This window comes from Hippoglossus hippoglossus, chromosome 1, assembly GCF_009819705.1.
Source record: "Hippoglossus hippoglossus isolate fHipHip1 chromosome 1, fHipHip1.pri, whole genome shotgun sequence".
Taxonomy (NCBI): domain Eukaryota; kingdom Metazoa; phylum Chordata; class Actinopteri; order Pleuronectiformes; family Pleuronectidae; genus Hippoglossus; species Hippoglossus hippoglossus.
Genome location: NC_047151.1, coordinates 19,983,237 through 20,004,865, shown reverse-complemented (window position 1 = coordinate 20,004,865; position 21,629 = coordinate 19,983,237). Strand labels below are relative to the sequence as shown.

General features: G+C 40.0%; 3 protein-coding genes across 3 annotated transcripts; all 3 read left to right on the top strand.

Annotated features, from left to right (window-relative positions):
* The first annotated feature begins 1,857 nt into the window (after nt 1-1,857).
* dnajb14 (DnaJ heat shock protein family (Hsp40) member B14) lies at nt 1,858-10,628 on the top strand. Its single transcript, XM_034588221.1, has 8 exons — nt 1,858-2,050; nt 5,571-5,745; nt 7,308-7,453; nt 7,732-7,920; nt 8,444-8,529; nt 8,696-8,805; nt 9,411-9,583; nt 9,696-10,628. Exons 1-8 carry the CDS (start codon nt 1,918-1,920, stop codon nt 9,818-9,820), a joined length of 1,137 nt encoding a protein of 378 aa, XP_034444112.1. The 5' UTR covers nt 1,858-1,917; the 3' UTR covers nt 9,821-10,628.
* A 1,034-nt stretch (nt 10,629-11,662) lies between these two features.
* pla2g12a (phospholipase A2, group XIIA) lies at nt 11,663-14,876 on the top strand. The gene is made up of 4 exons (XM_034588234.1): nt 11,663-12,082; nt 12,749-12,825; nt 13,223-13,388; nt 14,158-14,876. The coding sequence occupies exons 1-4, from the start codon at nt 11,860-11,862 to the stop codon at nt 14,274-14,276; spliced, it is 585 nt and encodes a 194-aa protein (XP_034444125.1). The 5' UTR covers nt 11,663-11,859; the 3' UTR covers nt 14,277-14,876.
* Nucleotides 14,877-16,033: 1,157 nt separating this feature from the next.
* LOC117768859 (caspase-6-like) lies at nt 16,034-21,071 on the top strand. The gene is made up of 8 exons (XM_034597311.1): nt 16,034-16,133; nt 16,354-16,395; nt 18,316-18,358; nt 18,466-18,615; nt 18,806-18,882; nt 19,061-19,236; nt 19,336-19,486; nt 20,103-21,071. The coding sequence occupies exons 1-8, from the start codon at nt 16,109-16,111 to the stop codon at nt 20,336-20,338; spliced, it is 900 nt and encodes a 299-aa protein (XP_034453202.1). The 5' UTR covers nt 16,034-16,108; the 3' UTR covers nt 20,339-21,071.
* The last annotated feature ends 558 nt before the right edge of the window (nt 21,072-21,629 follow it).

The following is a 21,629-nucleotide window of genomic DNA, read 5'->3' as shown; positions in this document are numbered from 1 at the left end:
TTTCCTCTTGATTTTTATCAACAACCGCTCACACTGGAATTTAGATTCTTTCCAGATGTTCAGAAGAGGTCTCCATGTATATGTGCTAATGTGGCACAAAAGTTCATACAGATCAATAAGACTTATGTCATTTCGTCAATACTGGGCCAGTAGACGATTGTGTTTTTTTCTTTGTTTACAAAACAAAACCACGATTGGCCTCTTGGCTAAATCTCAACTCTGACACTGAAAGACCACCAATGTCTTTTGGAGTCACTGGGTTCAATCATCTCAGAGCCCTCTGATTGTCTGGGGGCTCTTAAGGGGCTCTATCACCCTGAAGTTGAGATCTGAGGTACCGACCACTAACCCTAAACCATTGGTTCCCAGTTGAGGTCGGGACCTCATGGGTTGCAAGACACCAAGGGGGGTGGGGGTTGCAAACTGTTTAGGGATGAGCAGAAAGTGTATGTTAGCCACAACTGTTACATAAGACAAAATAGCTTAAAATCAAAATATGAAAATATTTGTTTCAAGTGGTCAGGCCTCTGATTTTCTTTGTACCCACATGACCCCTGAGGCGACGATGATGATGATTAGAGACAGCGTCAGTCGAATTACAGAACCGCAGGAAATATAATCACGTTGGTAATTTATATTATTTTCCAATTGCTAGTTCAAATCAGTATCCTCTGTATGCTTCAGCCATGTAATGAGGGTCACATATATCTGGCACTGGTTATTTTGAGGGTTGTCGGCTAAGACGTTTGGGAACTCCTGGCTCAAACAACCTAACTTTATGTAAAGTAATTTAAATGACATTGACCAGCACATTGATAAACCAGTATCAATAATTTAATTGAGTTCCAGGAGGTGGTTAAAGTACTTTTACTTTGGACACTTTAGGTCAAAGCTGTAATGGACAAAGTGGGCTAATGTCCAGTGGCCCTGAAAGACCTGTACCTTTACAGTGTTCAGTTTTTGTCTATATAATTTGCATTAGAAGATCTTCCCTTGGTCTTGAGGAGGGACCCTGTGTCACAATCTAGTTTTAAAACTTTTAATGTTGTAGTTTATATTTTTGGTTGTGAAGTGATTGAATAAATTACAGTAAATAAATAATAGAAAATTTAGAGTAATGTAGTACTGTTGAATAAAAAAAGAATCACAACTGTACCCCAACATTTTTTGAAATTATCAATACATACATTTTTCCAATAACTGATTTGATTTGATTGATTTGTTTTATGTATAAAAATGTAGTTTTCCCCTTAAACCCAAGCTGGTATATTAAAATGGCTGTGTTGCACTGAGAAAAAGTCCAAACTACATCACAAATGAATGAACCAACTCGAAACTTGAATAGAAAACTGTGAAACTAGCAAATAATCTCATCTGAGAAGCTGGTACCAAAACATATTTCACATTCGAATATGAGTGTCGGGGCTTACGGACACTTGGATGACACCACAGGAGCAGTATGGAGGCATTTTATGTTATTTTCTGTTGTTTTTATTTTACGTTTGAAGAAGTGGTCACCATTTACTTCAATTGTATTGGATTTGACTGCAACACTGTTTAGCCCTGAAACTCCAGAAATGTTTTGTGGACTCAAACACTTCACCCACCTCCTCCATCTGCATAGTGGTGGGTAGATGATGAGTTCATTTTCATTTTGGGGTGAACTGTCCCTTTAAAGTGAAATATCTTACACTACTGACAATTTAACATGGATCTAAAATCATTTATTAAAACAATCTTTAAAGATCATGAACCAGGGAATAAAATGAAGGTGTAATGGTGCAGGGAAGTCCTTCAGGTTTCTGTGACACAGCTGTCAGTGCTGCTGGAGACCACGTGGTGTGTGTGAGTGAGTGTGAGCCGATCAGCTGACTCCGCCGGGGGAGGAGGAGGAGGAGGAGGAAGAGGAGAGAGAAGATGGAAGGGAACAGAGACGAGGCAGAGAGATGTTTAAACATAGCGACCACAGCCCTGGAAGCTGGAGACAAGGAGCAGGCGGTGAAGTTTCTAAACAAAGCGCAGAGGCTGTTCCCGACCGACAGAGCCAAAGGTACAGAGCTAACCCAGCTCCCGCATGTAGTGTCAGTAACACCAGGTGTTAGCACGCAGCTAACGTCGGTGAACATGACGGGTTCGGCTCGCACCAGAACCGCGGCTGTCCGTTGTGTGGCAGTAACAAAATACTGTGTTCACCTGTCAACACGAGTTACTAATGAACTGTGGCGTGGAAACAGGAAACGGAGCCACACACCGGGCTCAGTGGGAGGCCTCCGGTGTTGTGCTAGCTAACCTAGCTAAAGCGTTGCTCTCAGTACACCGACATTACAAAAGGTGAATGTCAGTGAATATGGCGACGAGAGTGTTTAATAGTGACGCACAATAATGCTTCTTTAGGGCAAGAGGTAAAAAAATAGTTGGCTACGCTCGCGTCAGACCAAATTCTAGCAGTGCTAACGCTAGCCGCTGCTTGTGTTAGCATCTTGAAGAGTGGTTGACCTTTGACTAGCTTACATTTTAACTCGCTGGTTCCTGGTAACGGTGCAGTGGAGAGGCCGGGTGCTGTGCAGGCTCGGTGTACAGGTGAGGGCAGAGCAGGCCTGTGGAGCCCGGGGGTGGATGTAGGATGAGGGGGGTGGGGGGGATCAACCGAGTCAGGTGCCAATCTTTAAATTGAATGACCCGGAGAGAGCCTCCATGTGATGGGTTAATCCAGGACTCACAGATGTCTGTGGTGGGACTCACAAAAGGCTCTTTAATATTCAGTATGTTGTGTTATTGTGAGATAGATGGATGCTTTACTGATCCAGAGGGAGACGTAGGCATCCAGTATCACACAGAACAGTCAAACACAAGAGCATGGGAATATTAAAAGGTTGTATATTTCTATTTCCTTATATTCCTTCATCCAAGTGCTGCATGCTACTAATGTGTTGTCTTCTGCCGCTGTAACATTGCAAATGTCCCCATTGCGGGACTAATAAAGGACTTCTTATCTTATGAGTCGAGAAGAAGTTCCCTGCAGTGAGATGAAAGGCCAGCCACCAGAACTACTATTAAAGATGTCACTGTAAGGAAGTATGTGCTCCTGGAGACAGTGACAGTAGAGATGTTTCAAGTATAAGGTGGTTTAAAGACACAAGTGTTTGAAGCCAGATATAAATTCAGATTTAAAGATGAATAACTGAAGCTGTACAAAGTTGTGCATTGGACTAACATAGCCTGTGAAAATTACAGTACAGCAGATGTGAGTGAATAAAAAAAAAAAAAAGTGAAAACAGGGCAAGAGTATAACTTAAAATACAAGATAAAGTGAAATAAAGATAATCATAGGCAGACGTAGTGACAGTCTGGCAGCCTGGTGACATGGTTAATGAGTTAATCACTCATTTCGCCACGATGAGGATCTACAGCTCATCGGTTGTTGCATCATACCTTGTCCGTTGAGGTGGAAAATAGTGAGATGCACCATTGTACTACACGTCAACCTAGATATTTGCCTGCACCCTCAGTTTGAACTGTTAGTGTCTGCGTTTACTAGCAGCTTATAGCTAGCAAGTGAATGCTTGTTTAGGAAAATGATGCTGAAACTAGATTTCCCACAAAATTATACTTATATTTGTACTAATCTGACTTTTTCTTTTTGTGAGAGAAATGTGCTTCCCTCATCTGAAACCGATAAACCGGACAAATTAGATGGCGTTTACATTGAACAAATATTGATCTCAATGGCAGTTTTGAGAGTGAAGAGGTTAAAAATCTATATACATATAATACGACATATACGTTATAATTATGAACCTGATTGGCTTCCAAGAGACCAGGGGCAGACCAGGGGCAGACCAGGGACAGGAGAAATTGCAGCCAAAGGAGAGAGATTGAGTTGTGGCGTGTTCGTGTTGACAGGTCCCATGCACACACACCACAGGATGAGCATTGAAATGTAAAGCAATTCACATCACAAGATTGTGCAGTCCAGTAACAAGTCATGTCCAGTACCAAAAGATGTTGTATAAAAGAGAAACCAAAGGTGTTAAACAGTGCATCACCTAGGAGGGGTGTTAAGGGTCAGACAATATGTGTGTCTGTATCTCCTGTTGTGGGATGTTTTCATCCACTGAGAAGGCCTGACAAGGTTTCTGGTTTACATATGCACTGAAACAGCTGAATGTAAAGTGTAGATAGGTCTGGCTGTGGGTGACATGGTGGTGTATTACATCCACTGATGGTTTACAGGCAGTTCAAGGCGGCACAGCAGCTACACGGGGACGACCCACCTGTTACGCAGTGCTTTCCTGTATGTCAAACTGTCAGTAAGCTGGTTACCAACTGCCTCAGTTAACCCCCTTATGCTTTACTGTGGATTTGCTCACATTAAAGAGGGAGGTCTGTCAAAAATATATAAAGATAGAGCATCAAGAAGAGTGTATATGATACAGTATACGACCAGGGATATCATATTAAATATATATGTATCAACAACCTCCTGTATTCACCCTTTTAGTCATTGACTGGAACAAAAAATTAGAAAGCTCTACTTAGGAGTTGCCATTAGCGTGGCTGTGGCTCAGGAGTTAAAGTGGGCCGTCCACTAACCATCGGTGGTTCGATCCGCATGCCCAAGACACCAAACCTTAGATTGCCACTGACTGCTTCTCTGTGAGGGTGAATGGTGTGTGATAAAGAAGTGCAGCATATAGATGTGCTGTCTGAATTAGTGAATGAGACTTGTAGTGTGAAGTGGTCGCCAAGACTAAAAAAACTGGGATATAAATGCAGTCAGTTGACCATTCACCATAAAGTTAGGTTTGAATCCACATGTTAACATGTTAACCGGCTAATCATTGATATCCTGTTGAAGATGATGAATGATTTGTAGTCAGCAGTTTGCACAGGATGGCCCGCTGAAAAATATCATGCCGTTCATTCACAGTGACCTGGAGCTGGTGACTGATGCTAAGTTTTAGAATAAACTAAACTCTGTGACCTCTTGGTTTGTTATTCTTTCCCACTCTGTATTCACAAGTTTCCCCATTGGGTGACTAGAGCCAGGGCCTCCCTCACACTTATTTGTACAAATTTTCCCAAATTGATTTTGCTGGTTATTTTCTTGGCTCGGATCTTTTTTCTTTTATTGATAAAGCTTAAAATTACGAGATTTATAGGTCTGGATGTTCCAGCCGGAGCTTATCGCAAAAAAGTTACTACTTGAAAATCTTAACTGTGAATACTTGGACTTTGTATTTTCCTGAGTAAAGCTGTGCTTACTATTTTATTTAGAGAGATGTATTAGAATTGCTTTGAATTTTGGTTTGTAAAACCCAGAATCGCATCTAACATGAACATTTGTCATCGAACCTCCTGTACTGACATTTTTTCAACCAGCAAAGTGCCCGGTGGCATCAAAGTGAGAGTTCTTAGATGAAGTCTTACTGCAGTGTTAAGGTTATTCCAGATGTAAATTTATATGGCAGGTTTTTCTTTAGGAAGTTGTTGGACATGTACTTTATAAGACACTGAACATAATGATTTGCTATTAATCTTCATCTCATGCTTCTTCCTCTCTTCTTCAGCTTTGTTGGATGCATTAACGAAGAATGGGAGCTCGGCGGGTAATGGCGCATACAGAAGGAGACCAGCAGAAAGCTCAGAAAGCACCGGCGGCCGGCCAGAGAGGGAAGGCCATGAATCTGGTGGAAGTGATTCATCTAAAGGCTTCACCAAAGACCAGGTGGAAGGTGTGCATAGGTAAGAATTCAAGCGTTTACTACGTCCTCCCTTTTCATGATGTAGTTCAGTCACAATAAAGCTGTTTTCACACGTGAACTCTCGAGAATGTCTGGAAAATTGGGTCCAGACAGTTTGCATTTAACATATGAAGAAAACAGTAAGACGCAACAACAGGAACGTGTCCAGGCCATTCAGGCGTGGCATCAGGGTTTATCATGCACGAGGCAGGACATGATATATAAATCCTGCTGATAAGATCAGCTCGTATCACTAAAAGCTCTCGAATCTCATTGTCTGTCCAAGCTGACATCTTGGTCTGCGTCTCTTCTACATGTATGGCTCCTCTTTTTCATCATAAGACATTTGTATTCTTTTTGTCTTTTTTCCGTTGCATGTTCTTCGGACATTTTCCTGCTGTACTCTCACATTTTATGGCAAGAAAATGTCAGTAGCAACTGACTTGGGAGTTCGGGACCTTTGCGTTCCCACACAGAGCCCCTCCGGATACATTCGGGTAAATGTCCCGAGTTCAGTGCATGTCTGAGCGCAGCATAATTGGTACTGGAGTCTGTTACACTTTAGTCGGCCATTTTGCTGCCCTGTGAAAGCAGCACTGTTTCTATCACACTCAACTAAACCTTTCATCTGGGGCTTAAGGAGGACACTGTCGTCGCTGCAGTGTTTTGCACACAGCTATTGCTATGGGAATGTTGTGTGTTGCCCACGAGGGGAGTTACAGACATTTAGTGGTGTGAACGAGATAGCAGGTAACCACTACATGCTCTAATTTTAGACCAGAATTAGAACGTGTAATGCAGTTGCTGCATATCACCCACATATACCCTCTAGTTACATCATCAGAAAATTGCTGATGGTAACAAGAGTGTCTGAAGCAATTTGTGTTTGTCTCTAAGATGAACATGTTCCTGGTTGTTACGCAGTCCTGCCGGTGAATTATTATTAAACCTAGTCAGTGAACCTTTCCCTGGTGTGTTAAAGGAAGTCCTCAGAGGAATACTCAGTGGGTTACAAATTGCATCATGTCTTTATTAAAAACAACAACAGAAACAGACTTGTTAATTATTGTTTTTTCATTAGAGTCTCCTGTGACTTCATCAGTCATCCTACTGCTGTCATTATTTTGTGATTGGTAATAACTTTAAACTTTTGCAATATTTGGTCATATCCTTATATTGTGTCGGAGAATTCCCATGAAATTGTGTCCAAATTCAAACAAAAATATTTTTTATGTCTGATGATCTCTGGGTCTTTAAAAATGCAGCAGTGCAACATTTACATGACAAACAGCTTTTCTAAATGTTTAGTGTCATCTCTGAGTGTAGAAACTCAGTAAACCACAGGGGATATAAAGCTTGGTCATGCTGTGAACTATCTTTCTCTGGGAAATATGTTTTAATGTCTCTTGAGTCTTTGTGAGTACAATCAGAACCATCAACATGTTTCTTTGACTGACACTGTTGTTTAGAAAGGGAGAAAGAAAGAGAGAACAACGAGAGCACCTACATTTCAAATATAATCCACAGTCCTCTATTTTCACATTTCCTGTCTCTCTCTTTCAGAATAAAGCGGTGTAAGGACTACTATGAAGTGCTCGGCGCCACTAAAGAAGCCAGTGAGGATGAGCTAAAGAAAGCCTACAGGAAATTAGCGCTAAAGTTCCATCCGGACAAAAATCATGCACCCGGAGCAACAGAGGCCTTCAAAAGTGGGTGCAGTGGTGCATCTTTGGCATGTGATATTGAAAATACTGTATGTGATGTAAAATGAGTCAGCTAGTTTAGTATAGATTTGACCCCTGACTCACAGCTGTCTATTCTAGTAAAGTTTCTACTATTTTGTGGACCTAAGACGTCATCACCTGTAAAACACTAGAGAGACAGATTTTCATGACCGGTTAAAAACCTTGTTAGTGTATACATGTGACTATGTGACCTAGTCCTTTCATTATCTAAGAATTTATATCTTAACCATGTTGTCCTCCAGAGATTGGTAATGCGTATGCAGTGCTGAGCAACCCGGACAAACGACGGCAGTATGACGTGACGGGAGGGGAGGAGCCAAGCAGCCCGGGTCACTCACACGGAGCAGGCTTCGACTTCCACAGGGGCTTTGAGGCCGACATCACTCCTGAGGACCTCTTCAACATGTTCTTCGGAGGAGGTTTCCCTTCTTGTAAGTGCTCGAACACATAAAGGGCTTCATAACTCATCATTTCCACTTATTGTTATTACCTTTTTGCTGTTTTTCCTTTAACTATATAAATAATTTGACCCTGAGAATCATCATTCTTTTTGATGCCATGTTATCAATTCAGTACTTTTTGCACTTTTATTGGTGCACACCCTACCTACACTTAGAAGGAAAAATGAATGGACTCCTTTTTATATGGCCACGCATGACAAAAGCACTTGAATGCAGCTCTCTGTAGAGCTTAATTTGTGACTAACAGGATCTAGTACCTCTAGTCTAGTGCCCTAGGCAATAAGGCTACATTTTGCCACCACTCGTGGTTCTGAGAATTGGTTTGACATCAAACTGATAAATGTGTTCTGTTTCGTTAAGATTCGGTTCGGTTCTAATTTGTTTACCCTGATTACACTCCTGGCCTAATGTGTCCAGCATGAACATAAAGTTGACGTATCCTGTAAACTTGTTTTTGTACAGTATTATTTATTAATATTATTTCTATCTGCAGCAAGTACACACACCTTCACCAACGGCAGAACGACCTTCAGCCAACAGACAGATAACCGACAAGAGAGAACAGAAGAAAGAGGAGATGTGCGTAGATGGTTTCAGTCCTTGTATCTCGAATGTTTTAAGAAATACATGCATTGTTATTAGCACACGTGTAATACTACACAAAAATAACACAACTCTGCAAAGCTACATTAATTTCACTATATATTGCCTGTGCTTGAAAATGAAGGACTGTGTTTGTCTCCAGGGTGGTTTCTCAATGTTTATCCAGTTGATGCCCATTGTGGTGCTGATATTAGTATCGATACTGAGCCAGATGATGGTTTCCCCTCAACCTTACAGCCTCTATTCTAGACCGTAAGTGTACACACACACACACACACACACACACACACACACACACACACACACACACACACACACACACACACACACACACACACACACACACACACACACACACAGAGTTAGTTGTTTACTGATGCCTGCAACTGTAGGCTGAAATTCCCAAATCCTATAAGTGAAATTCACTTGTCCGATCTTAAGAATTGATTACAACAATCATTTCATTAATGGTTCACCTTCCAGATTTGAAACACACAAATTATTTTATCTTATTTTTACCTTTTTAACATATTTATGTGCAGACATCTGTCTTCAGCAAACTTTGACCCTGTTTAGACCTGATATTAACATCCGTCCTGAGAGATCTGATCTCAGCTACTTGTGATCAGATCTCTTAGGATGGATGTTAATACCAGGTCTCAACAGGACCATGTGTCATGCACTCTTCAGAGGTTCTTATCCTACCTCTATTTAACTTTTCTTTCACATTTGCATTCATTGTACCCAATTAAATGCTCTTTTCTGGGTTTTTTTGTCGAAAATATGATCTGTAATTTACAGAACAGGATGTTAGAAATACTTACATTTTCACACCTCGTCCCCCCCATCTCTTCCAGGTCCACGGGTCAGACCTTAAAGCGACAGACAGAAAACCTGCGTGTCGACTATTATGTCTCTAAAGATTTCAAGTCTGAGTTTAAAGGCTCGGCGCTGCACCAGATCGAGAAAAATGTGGAGGAGGATTACGTAGCTAATGTCAGAAATAACTGTTGGAAGGAGAGACAGACAAGTGAGTGGTTAAACACACGCTCAGAAGTAACTTTCTGAATTCACTAATGGCATCACTAACAGTGTCTCTTTTGTCGTACCACTCATGTTGTTTTCCTTGTGGCCTCATCCAGAAACAGACCTGCTGTACGCTGCCAAGGTGTACAGGGATGACCGCATGCGCAAGAAGGCAGAGCTCCTGACCATGGATAACTGCAAGGAGCTGGACAGACTAAATAGCCTATTCAGAGGAGGATGAGCTGGACGCTTTTAGGTCATGTAAATGTATATGAATAGATGTGTATGTTCATGTTTTTTTAAGGAAGAGTCTTTACACTAGGAGCAAAATCTTAATATAATTTAGCTCTGTTGTCAGAAATTTAAAAATGTTGATCTCCTCGTATCCTCCACCAACTACCCTTCTTCATCACTCCAGCCCGACCCAGGAATCACCTTGTTACGACTTCATGAACCAGTCTACACACCCACCGTAGAACGCTCCAGACACATTCTTTTGTTTACTCACCATTTTCTCGTGTTTTCCTGGAAACAAGAAGGACAAGGACTCTTGATTGTGTAAAGGCATGAGCTTCGAGTAGTGACTCATAAGAAAATCACTGTCTATAAGATCAACCAACAGCTTTCATCATCATCATCTGCGTGACATAAATATAAGATGGGAGACTTTATAGGTACGTCAGCTGGTGTTGTCCTCCGGAGAAAGTCCACTTGTGAAGAACCCAGAAACAAAAGAAGAAAATAAAGAACACTGAATGCATCTTTTAGCTTCCTTAATTCAAGGTGCGGATGGAGATCGGTGGATTATGAGGAGCTATGTATGATTTTTGCCACTTGAAAACTTTTTTATGTTGACTGCTTGACAATGTGAAGATGGTTGGGACTTATCACAGAAGGACACTGAAACTGTTGTTCATAAATGGTTGTATATTTTCATTTTGGAATGTTTGAAATTTATGCAGTTATTTCAGTAACTATAGAAGAAAAGGGTTTTTCTTTAATGCTCGCCTAACCATTTAAATAAAGTAAAATTATTACCATAGACTGGATGTATTTGTTTCTCTGATTCAGTTGTAAAAGCCTCAGTTCATCATTTCTTTTCTTACTTGGAGTTTATCAAGTGGTGAAAAATGCGTCAAGAGATTTTTGTGACAGATCATTTCAGTAGACTGTGGTCTATTTCTATACTACAAAATAAAGCTGCAATGACATGTCAATTATCGATTAGTTTGTCGACAGAATATGAATTAGCAATTTATGATGAATTTTATTTATTACAGCTTCTTCAAATATGGTGATTTTGATGCATTTCTTTCTCATATATGATGATAAACTGAAAACATTTGACTTTCGGACCCTTAGATAAACAGTTGATAACAGGGGGTTGGGCTTCGGGGAACAGTTTCATAATATTTAGACAATTATAGAATTATAAGCGATCAGAATATTGATTGATTATAACTATTAAAACAAGTGTAATTTTTGTACACCTCTTAATAAATATTTTAACTATCTGAATATTTTTTTTATCTTTATTTAACAGTTTCACTTACAAACGAAAACATATAGGATAAATATAAAATATATTCTAGGCATATTCTCAGGTCTGATGGCAATAGACTTGCACATATGTATATATTAACTATAATTAAAAGATAAATAGAAGACCATAATAAACTAACTGTAATAACAAAAACAGTGGTTAATAAATACAAATAAAATATATAATTATATTAATTGATTAAAATATCACAGACATGTAGATATTTTAGATATGACATGTAGATATCACAATAAAGTAAATGTGTAAAGAATCTAGATAAATAAATGATGAAAAATTAAAGTAAACTGAAAACAAAACATAGACCTAATGAAACTAATTATAACAGTAATACCACTACTACTACTAATAATAATAATAAGAAGAAGAAGAAGAAGAAGAAGAAGAATAGTACAGAGAGGTAGGCAGTTAATAACATTTCTATCAGAAGTTATTACGTCATCGACTCAGAATGTTAAGATAAAGTCGTCATTTATTTGCTGACGTCGCAACCGCTGACGTCTTCTCCATTGGCCTATCAGCGGTCACGTGACAGCGTCAAACCCGGAAACGTCAACCCCCCCGGCCGCGTCAGGTGAGATCACTCCGAGCCGAGGTGACATGAAAACAAGCTGAAGTCGAACTTGAGATGACGCGGAGACAAATCACCGACAAATAAACAACGTGAAGTCGAGCCAACGTGTCGGGTTCGGGTCTGTGAGCTGGACGTGACGGGGACCATGTTGTGCCACAGGGGCCTGGGCCATGTTGTCCTGCTGGGGCTGCTCTGCTGCGGGGGGTTCCCACGTGTGTTCGCCTGGAAGCAGGAGCCGGAGACTCCGGACTGGAGGGCCACCCTGAAAACCATCCGCAACGGGATTCACAAGATCGACACGTACCTGAACGCAGCGCTGGACCTGTTCGGAGGAGACGACGGGCTGTGTCATTACAGGTGTAGTGATGGTAAACCAGCTTCTGTCTTACTCTGAAAAACTGTGATTTATAAAACCTAGCTGTTGTTAAAGGTTCAGGGTGTAGAAGTGAGTGACATCTAGTGGTGGAGTTGCATGAGAGACAACCTGTGGTAGACTTCAGTTGTCACAAAAACTCAAAAGGTGTTTAGTTTGTCTAGTTTGGGCTCCTGTAAAAAAACATGGCGGCCTCCGTAGATAGGACCCGCTCCTGATGTAAATATAAAGTATTTAAATATAAAGGGCCCATTCTAGGGTAAAGAAAACAACTATTTGTACAATTAAGATGAAACACTAGGATTATTTCATATTCATTTTCTGCCAATAGAACCCTTTCACCTAAATCTTACACACTGGACCTTTAAGAACATTAACAGTGACTTTGTGTCACACGTCATGAATCACAGCTGGAGATATTATTCACCTGTGTTTTTCATAACCTGTTAATTCAATAATAAATAAGTTTTTATCATTATAAAGAGACATATTTATTACATTTGAGTTAATTTATCCATTGGGAGCTATAGGATACACGTGCTACCTCCCTTGAGTGTCACAGTTAGACATTCAACTGTCTGTACCTGACGTGTTTATCTCTGACAACAAGATAACTGTCAGTGGCAGAGAAAGCGTCTTCACCTTTGCTCCTGACTCACAGGTTACAAGCCGGTGCCTCGTCCTGGGTACAAGCCGCCGCCACCCAACGGATGTGGCTCCCCGCTCTTTGGATTCAAGGTAGTGTGTTGTTTGTGCGTCTGCTGCAACACAAAAGTGGGCCCTTTCACAGATGCATGTGTATCTGCTTTCATGTCTGCAGATATGACAATCTTTTATTTTACAAATTGAACGATACAGAGAACATGTGCATTTAAGATCAAATAATTCTTTATTAGTCACACAATGGGGAAATTTGCAAAATAGGTATCAGTAAGTAATAATAAGTAACATGCAGTACTTAAGTGTAAGGATAATAATACTTAAGTGTAAGGAAATATGAAACAGTCTGTTTCAGGACTCTATGTTCTCGATGTCTCTGAAGCTCTTGATGAGCTCCTGAGTTTCATTTTTTGAACTGAACCAGGTTGAAAACACACTAAATAAATTCAAAGAGTAACCGAGCTGTTGTTTCCAGTTTGACATAGGCATCCCGTCCATGACAAAATGCTGTAACAAGCATGACCGCTGCTACGACACATGCGGCCAAGAGAAGCACGACTGCGATGAGCAGTTCCAGGACTGTCTGGAGACCATCTGCAGGAACGTGCAAAAAACTCTGGGACTGGAGCAGAGTGTCCAAGGTGAGAGGCTGAGGCACCGTCATGTGACCTAATTCCATATTTAGACCTACAGACCTACAAACGATTCATTTTTATTTATTTTACTTATTTCAATTTCTGATGGTGATTATGAGATGTTTTTAGTTTTTTTTAGTTTTTAAAGAGCTCTGTACTGTATCAGTGTTTGCAACTAGTCCGCACAACCATCTTTTTAATCACCACTGGATATTAAGATTCTGTAGATGCAGAACTTATTACCATGTTTGACATTTACACGTTATAAAATCAATGTACACATAAGTACGTTTATGAGTAATTGTGGAAAGTTACAGATTTTATTTTACGTGTGCTTATGCTGGTCAAGTGTACAAACTGTTGAAATTTATTTTTTTGTCCAGCAGGGGGCAATAGAGGGCTTTATTTTAAACCCTGCATATCTGGACACAGGTATCTGTCATCTGAATTACACTGATCACAGTCTGGTTGGCAGTTACTCCTAAAATCTAGACTGAAATCAGCGACATCCTGCCAATCGTTTGTTTTAAACACTGGATTAAATCATCTGGATTATTCTGATCAGGATTAAGGTTTTGAAAATGCCTCAAGATCTATATTTGAGAATCCAAATTTGATCTAGCAAATCTGATTTAGCTTTCAATGAAGATAGTTCTTTGGCAAATCTTAATCTACAATAAACTAGAATAAAATCTGTATTCGACGCCCAGTGCGTGTGTTTATGCTCCTGTTCTCCTCGTCGCTCCTTCATCGTTGTTTCTCTCCACTTCGGCAGCTTGTGAGACGACGGTGAATCTGCTGTTCGATGCCGTGATGCACCTGGGATGTAAACCCTACCTGGACAGCCAGAAAGACTCCTGTGTGTGTCAGTATGAAATGAAGAAGGAACTGTGACACCGCCACAGAAACAGGATTGTAAAAGACTGGTTCAGAAGCACAACTCCGAGAGGGGGACCCCAGCAATATCCTTCTGGTTCACACTCGAAGATTTTCTCAGGGACAGAGTGTGGACAGTCTTGCTCCGCCCCCTTTTTTGTCTGAATTTGAAAAACACCCTTCTGTTTGACAAGTAAATGTGAAATTACACTACTTTATCTTTGTGGTCAATTAATATATTTCCTGTGCAGTTAATTATTTATATTTTAAAAACTGTGTGATGTGTTTTGTCTTTTGAGATATTTGTGGGTTTTCCTGGGTTTTGAATGTGAAGGACCAACAAAGCTAAGTCAGTTTAACCTGGAGGATTTGAGTTGGTGTAAGAATACAGAGGAAATATTATAATATATAAGGTTTTCTGAGGTTTAGATGTAGCATTTGTTTCTGTGAATGAGCAACTGATTTTCAACTCAGCACAACAAACTGATTTAACGGTCTCACCATATCTTTATTTTCCCCTATAATTATCGTCACTTTACTTTATGTGCAGGAAACTTTCAATAAGTTATGATGTAAAACAAGCCACATCACCCATGGGCTTAATAGGAACATGTGATTGGTAAGTGAGTAAAGAATGTGTCTACAGCATCTAAAACAATTTTGTATTTGTTTTTGACTTTTATAAAATCAAAAAGTATCGCATGAAGGGGAACGCACTATGTGATAACATTGTGGAGACGCACTGGATTAAAATGTCATTAAAATAAATGTATTGTGTACTACAGTCATTAATAGACATTTTTGGAGAAACTGTTTTTCTTTTATACAGCACATGTTATTACAGATGGTTTTAAAGTTTGGGGTCTGAACAATTAAACAGGATTTATCTTTCATTTATTTAAAGTTAAAGTGTTTTTTAAATGTTGGGAATTTTAGCAAAACTACCTTTACGATCCCCAATGTTCCAGGCCTCTGATCTAAAATTAATCAGATATTAGTTAATTCATCGATCCATGCTTATCCAGGTAATTTTTAATGATCGATGATTTAATGATTTTTAACAGTCGCTTAACCAATAAGTTGCTCAACCAAAAATAATTAGCAGCTGTTTTTTAAAAATAATTAAGTAATCATTTCAGTATTTTTCACACAAAAAAATTATTAAAAAATACCAAACATTAAGTCCAGCCTCTGAAATCTGAGGATTTGCTACTTTCCTTCGTCATAAAAGATTTTGTAAAATAACAGTAACCACAATCATAATAAAATAGTAATATTTTTCTTTTGAACTGTTTAATAATAAAACAAAATATATGTGGCATGTTTTTGATGTTTCGTAGAGAAGTTAAACTTAAATTGAACGTGATCTTAATCAAATTAAACTTAATCTGTATTATTATTGATAATGATAATTGATAATTATTAGGAATAGAACAGGAAGTAAATCCTAAAATGTCATTAGTTGTAGATCTTGTCTTAAACTCACTGTTTTTTTTTAATTGTCTTCCACACTTCGGCTGGTGAACGGGCATTAAACTGGATTCCACGTCATAATACCAAGGTCTGAAGTTCAGTTGTCTGGATTAGATGTTAATCTCTGCTCATCTGGTCACTTTAATTGATTTATTAAATCGCTCTACCTGAGTTTCACGTCGCAATGTGGCAAACACGGAAGTCCCGGCCGTCCGCCTTGGAGTGACGGAGGCGAGAGCCAACCGCGTTCTCCGGTGGTCTCCGTCGGCCAATGATATCGCGTGTGGGGGGAGGGGCTAAACCTTTGGCTCGTCGGTGTTTCTTTTGGCGAAGGGACTTCATTTTTCTGTCGGAGGAAGGAGAGAGGAGCTGGGATCATGTCGTCGGGAGACTCACTGGAAGGTAACACCTCTACACGTTTAGTAAACACGTCCTCTCTGGACTCTTGTTTGAGACATTTAAAAAATACACGAGTGAATACTTTGCATTTTCCCGACTTGTTTCTCCTGCAAACGCCGCGACGCCTTAGATCAGAGTCTTCAAAGCCACGACAATGGTTTCTAATGTCATCCAAACCATTTCAGTGTCAGCATGTGATTGGTGTTTTGTGTCATCTAACCAGGAACTGTTGCCAGAGACAGCCACACCGCAACAGACAGGGCTGGTGAGTAAAGTCCACATTCAATTAACCAAACAAAAGTGAAACAAGCCCAGGTAAATGTTTGGAGAAAGCAGGTTGTATTACCCATAAGGTCAAAGTACAGTCAATTCAAACAGTGAGATCAATCAGCAACCCAGACTTTACTATTCCTGCATGTTTACTTATTTATTCATATAAGTTTATTTTATTCATCGACCAAACAAAACAATTTAAATGCAAACACATAATCTCACATTTTTAATGAAAAGGAGCAGAAGGATATGTCAGGACATGTCAAGATATGTCAGGATATCACTTTCGTTTCCTGTCATCTAGAAACTTAACAGGAATCAACAAAGTTTGGAGTGAACACTGTCACTGTCCTGCTTTGTAGATTGTTTTGCTTTGATTATCTTGAGTTTATGAATTGTATGTCAAATGTAACAAAAGCTACTTTCATGAAGGCGGAGGTATATTGTGTTATTGTGCGTGTGTATGTGTTAGCTAGGTGTTCCTAATAAACTGGCAACTCTGTATAAATCACTCAGTAGAGCCCATACCTCCACCGAGGCCCTACAATTTAAATTCACTAGATCTAGATCTACATAATGAATTTGCGCATGAATTATTCTCTGTGAAGTCAGGGAACATTTTTTGAAAAAACACCCTATCCCGCAATGTTAAATAAAGTGAAAAGGAATGTGGGATCCTCCCGTTGAACTGGTTCCACACCAAGAATTTAACGGGTTCTTCTTTGGGTCATGCCCCACCCATCCCCAAAAGATTCCATGGAAATCAGTTCAGTAGTTTTTCTGCAATCCTGCTAACAGGCAGATCAAAACACTAGGATGGCGTTCAGTAGAGCACATACGTCCACCGAGGCCCAAAAGTCCACTTAAATTCTAACAAGCTGCACCAAATCTTTTGCGTAATCAAACAAACCAAGAATCAAACAGACGGGGGATAAAAACCTTCTAATTTGTCAAACACCCCCCCGAGCTGCTGCCTCCACACACACACAGTTTACATATTTGTAGGGTGGTGTGTGTGGAGGTGTCACTTTTGGCCTCTGGTCTTTGCCAACTTTCTCCACCTGTCATCCAGCCATTGAGGACGGAACAATGGCTGCTTGACCCCAACCCCAGCAGCAGTGGAGCACCACACGCACCTGCAGTTTCACTTCAGCCTGAAAAAGGCTCAATCATCCTATGTTAGTTGGTTTAGCTTTATCTCAGGTCCATAGCAGTATAAAATATAAACATAACACAGAGCAAACATTCAGAAATAGAATCATCACATGAAGAGTAGTGTCGTATCTGTTAAGGTTGTATACATTTATACATAAAAGGTTCTAAAAAGTACTACTTTAAATCATCTGTACACATATTTAAATTTGTCTGCAAACAGTTTACAGCCTTGACGCTGCAAATCCTCATCATCACATAAATCACTTCTAATGATGTGACATAAAATATAATTATAATACTTTATTTATCACCTGGTCTGCCATAAAAATTATGGAAAATGATTTCAATGAGCGTAATGTATTTTCAACAATAACTATTAAAGGGCTTTCCGCAGGTTCTTTAAAAGTCTAAAATTCAATAATCAAAATTTCAAGCCTTATAAAAAGTCGTAGATATGTTAAAATATTATGCAGGGGTCTGCATAGGTTTTAAATATGTTGAGGTAGGTCTTGATTATGTTAATGTATTTCTTCACTCCACTCCACTCGAGTATAAATAATTCTCGGACTCCGGTATTCATTTATATCTGTCGTACTTGACATAGATCTCGAATTTTTATTCATTATGGTCGTATAAAGTCTTTAATTTATCTCGTTGAAACCTGTAGAAACCCTGTATAAAGCCAGACTTGTCTTGTTACTATACTTGTATTCTACCTCGTTACGTAGACTATTCATATATGTTATGTTTCTTATAGCATGCACGGAGAACCTAACGGAGACAGATGCCTTTATCAGAAGGTAAAATAAAGGTTTCTGTTTGTTACTGTGTGTTCACTGTCATGAAATTCTCACTTCACTCCGGTCCGGTACTCGTGTAATACTCAACTGCTTTATTTTGAAATCAGCTCTCTAGCTCTGGATCCTGCAGAGGAGTACAAGATGACCAACAAGCGACGAGGCCTCGCGCTCATCTTCAACCAGGAGCGTTTCTTCTGGCGCCTGGGCTTAAACGACCGGCACGGAACTAACGCTGACCGCTACAACCTGGAGAGAAGGTATCACTTGGCTGCAGGGGGGGGGGGGGCACTGTGTTTAGAATGACTGTGTGCTTAAGAGCAACCTGTCTGCACCTGTTTTGCAGCTTTACGTTTAAGAGTCTGTGGTAACATCTTGAATTACCAGTGTTTTCCGTGCTTCTTGTGTTTGTCTTTTCTCACTTGCTAAACCAGTTTTCACTTCCCTCAGGCTGATTGCTCTGGACTTTGACGTGAAAAGTTATGATAACTACAAAGAGGAGGAGGTCTTAGAAATAATCAATTCAGGTAAACACACACGATCGCCTCTCAATGACTCGTGTATATTCATGAGGTAGTATAATAATTAACTATTACTAGTACTATCTAAACTACTAGTTTTCATTCGGACATGTTTCCTTGCTGTATTGTAGTACTCGTTGTCTCATTCAGTTCTACAATTAACAATTACCGTCCGTCCCACCAGCTGCCGGCGCCAATCACTCAGACGCAGACTGCTTTTTGCTCATCTTCCTGAGCCACGGTGAGAACAACCACGTTTATACCTTCGACGGCAAGATCGCCATCCAGGACATCACAGCCATGTTCAAAGGAGACAAGTGCAAGAGCCTTGTAGGAAAACCAAAGATCTTTATACTGCAGGTAACTAATATAAGAACATGACAACATGCAGTATTACCAAGCTTTATTTTTGAAATCTTCGCAAACTTAAAACGTGACCGTGGCTGTGTGTGTCACCAGGCGTGCCGCGGAGACAAGCACGATGACCCAGTGACGGCCTTCGATGCAGTTGACAGTGAAATAAAGACGAATGAGGTGGTGGTGGATGCCAGCGCCGTCTACACCCTCCCTGCTGGAGCTGATTTCCTCATGTGCTATTCTGTGGCTGAAGGTGAGCTGTGGGTTTAACAGTCATAATCTGCTCTGGGGCGGGGGGGGATTCACACTAAAGCTGCCCTCAGACATGCACTGAAGTCTGAACATTTGTGTCAAAATATCAAAAGAAAATACAAATTCACAGCAGGTTAGTTGGCATTTTGATTAAGTTTCTAACACAATGAACGATGCACAAGTGGAAAAAATATCGTAATGAATTAGAGGTGTCGTAAATAACAAAGAACGCAAGTATCTGAGTCAGTGGCTCAGGACATTTTCCTGCCAGACAAACCCTTAGAAAAATATCTGGAAAATGTCAGAGTGAGCCCATGTGAGAATACAGCAGGAAATGTTGTTTCGATGTTTCTAAAATGCGACTGACATGAAACTGGAAGAATAAAAATATCTCAGGATGAAAAAGCGTTGCCACTCACGTAGAAGACACCATCGAAGAAGTCAATTTGGAAAGACAAAGAGATTTGAGAGCTTTTCGTGATAAGGTTTTGGACATTTTCCTGTTGTTGTGAACACGTCTGACCCGGACAACATCCAGAGTTTGTGTCTGAAACAGCTTTAAAGTCACTGTATTTCTGTCCAGTCAGTAAGCATCCTCTTCTGTGTCCTTTGTTAAGGCTACTATTCCCACCGGGAGACCATCAATGGATCCTGGTATATCCAGGATCTCTGTGAGCTGCTTCAGAAGTTCGGGGATTCCCTCGAATTCACAGAGCTTCTCACGCTGGTCAACAGAAAAGTGTCAATGAGGAGCGTTGGGAGCTCTAGTGACCGGAACGCCATCGGGAAGAAGCAAGTACCTTGCTTTGCTTCAATGCTCACCAAGAAACTATACTTCAGACCCAAAAAGTAACAGTCTCTGATCTCAGTCATTCAATTAGCTGTTTTTTTTTATTGTTTCCTGTGCAACAGGTTCTGTTAAATCCAGATATAAATGATGTTTTTCCTGTGGTCCACTTCTGTATGTTGTTGCTGAGCACCATTATTGAACGATGCACTCAACAATCAGCTAATTTAAAGGTGTAGAATTTCCAATCAAATCAGTGGTTATAAAATAACAGGAATGTGCATTTCCCCTGAAGAGGTGAAATGTGAAGTTTCTCCCGGGCTCAGGCGATCGCACCTGAAACCTGTTTCCCAAGTTTCACATTGACAAATCAGTCTTCATATCTGGGTTGAACCATGACTCAGTTTATGAAGGGGATTTTAAAGGTTTGCATCAACGTGACAGGAGGATCAAGATGGTGATAATATCAGAGGTAGAGGCGATATGGTTACTGACCAGGTGCCTGTAAATCAGTGAATGATTTGCAGACTTATCTACTGTACTTTACCGTTTCTTTCGTGTTAATGTGAACATGAAACCAAGTAGATAAGATGAGGTTATAATGTAATCCAATACAGCAGCCCTGCAGTATTTACCTCGGCAGAGGAGGTTATGTTTTCTTCTGAGTTTGTTGTTTAGCAGGATTATACAAACACTAATGAACAGATTTCCATTATATTGTGCAGGGGCATGGCGTGACAAAAAGGGAGGATCTAGTATTTTTCTCACAGGGCGAGATGGAGCGTTAGCCTTGGTGTAGGTATGCTCTCCCTGAGTGCCTTCTAAAGCTGAATCAGTATATTGGAAACTCATCACAGCTACATGTGTGCAATAGATATATTTAACAAGTCTTACCTGCAAACTCAACTTTAATACTCGGCACAGCTCTGTGTTTTCAGCGTACTGTAGCAAAGCCACTCAGATTAATGAGTTGGTAAAAGTGTATGAACTCGATTATCCTTTAGCAAAGGCCACATGTGTAACATCATTAAAGTTAATATAATTTTTAAGAAATCAAATATTAAAAAGGAGGGAAAGGAGCCAAGTAAGCATCTTATATAGCAAATGCTATATATGTTATATACGCTGTTATTTAGTGATTAAATTCAGGATCTGGGCAAATTTCCACTTGTGCTATTTCCTGGTGGAAGCCCTGAATGCATCTTTACATATTTATAGTAAATGTATTTTACCAGATGATTTTATTTTCTACCCTTTGAGAAGCTGTCTGGCCCAAAATGTCCAGTCTCAGGGTGACTCCATATTTAATTTTAACTTTATAAAGACAAAAATGAAGTGAATGCAATTTTGCTAGAGG

Coding starts and splice junctions, on each gene's coding strand:
- dnajb14 (XM_034588221.1), top strand. CDS start 1,918: ATGGAAGGGAACAGAGACGAGGCAGAGAGATGTTTAAACATAGCGACC. Junction 7,454..7,731: donor AGCAACAGAGGCCTTCAAAA/GTGGGTGCAGTG, acceptor GTTGTCCTCCAG/AGATTGGTAATGCGTATGCA. Junction 8,806..9,410: donor TACAGCCTCTATTCTAGACC/GTAAGTGTACAC, acceptor CATCTCTTCCAG/GTCCACGGGTCAGACCTTAA.
- pla2g12a (XM_034588234.1), top strand. CDS start 11,860: ATGTTGTGCCACAGGGGCCTGGGCCATGTTGTCCTGCTGGGGCTGCTC. Junction 12,826..13,222: donor CCCCGCTCTTTGGATTCAAG/GTAGTGTGTTGT, acceptor TGTTGTTTCCAG/TTTGACATAGGCATCCCGTC. Junction 13,389..14,157: donor ACTGGAGCAGAGTGTCCAAG/GTGAGAGGCTGA, acceptor CCACTTCGGCAG/CTTGTGAGACGACGGTGAAT.
- LOC117768859 (XM_034597311.1), top strand. CDS start 16,109: ATGTCGTCGGGAGACTCACTGGAAG. Junction 16,396..18,315: donor CACCGCAACAGACAGGGCTG/GTGAGTAAAGTC, acceptor TGTTTCTTATAG/CATGCACGGAGAACCTAACG. Junction 19,487..20,102: donor GTGCTATTCTGTGGCTGAAG/GTGAGCTGTGGG, acceptor TCCTTTGTTAAG/GCTACTATTCCCACCGGGAG.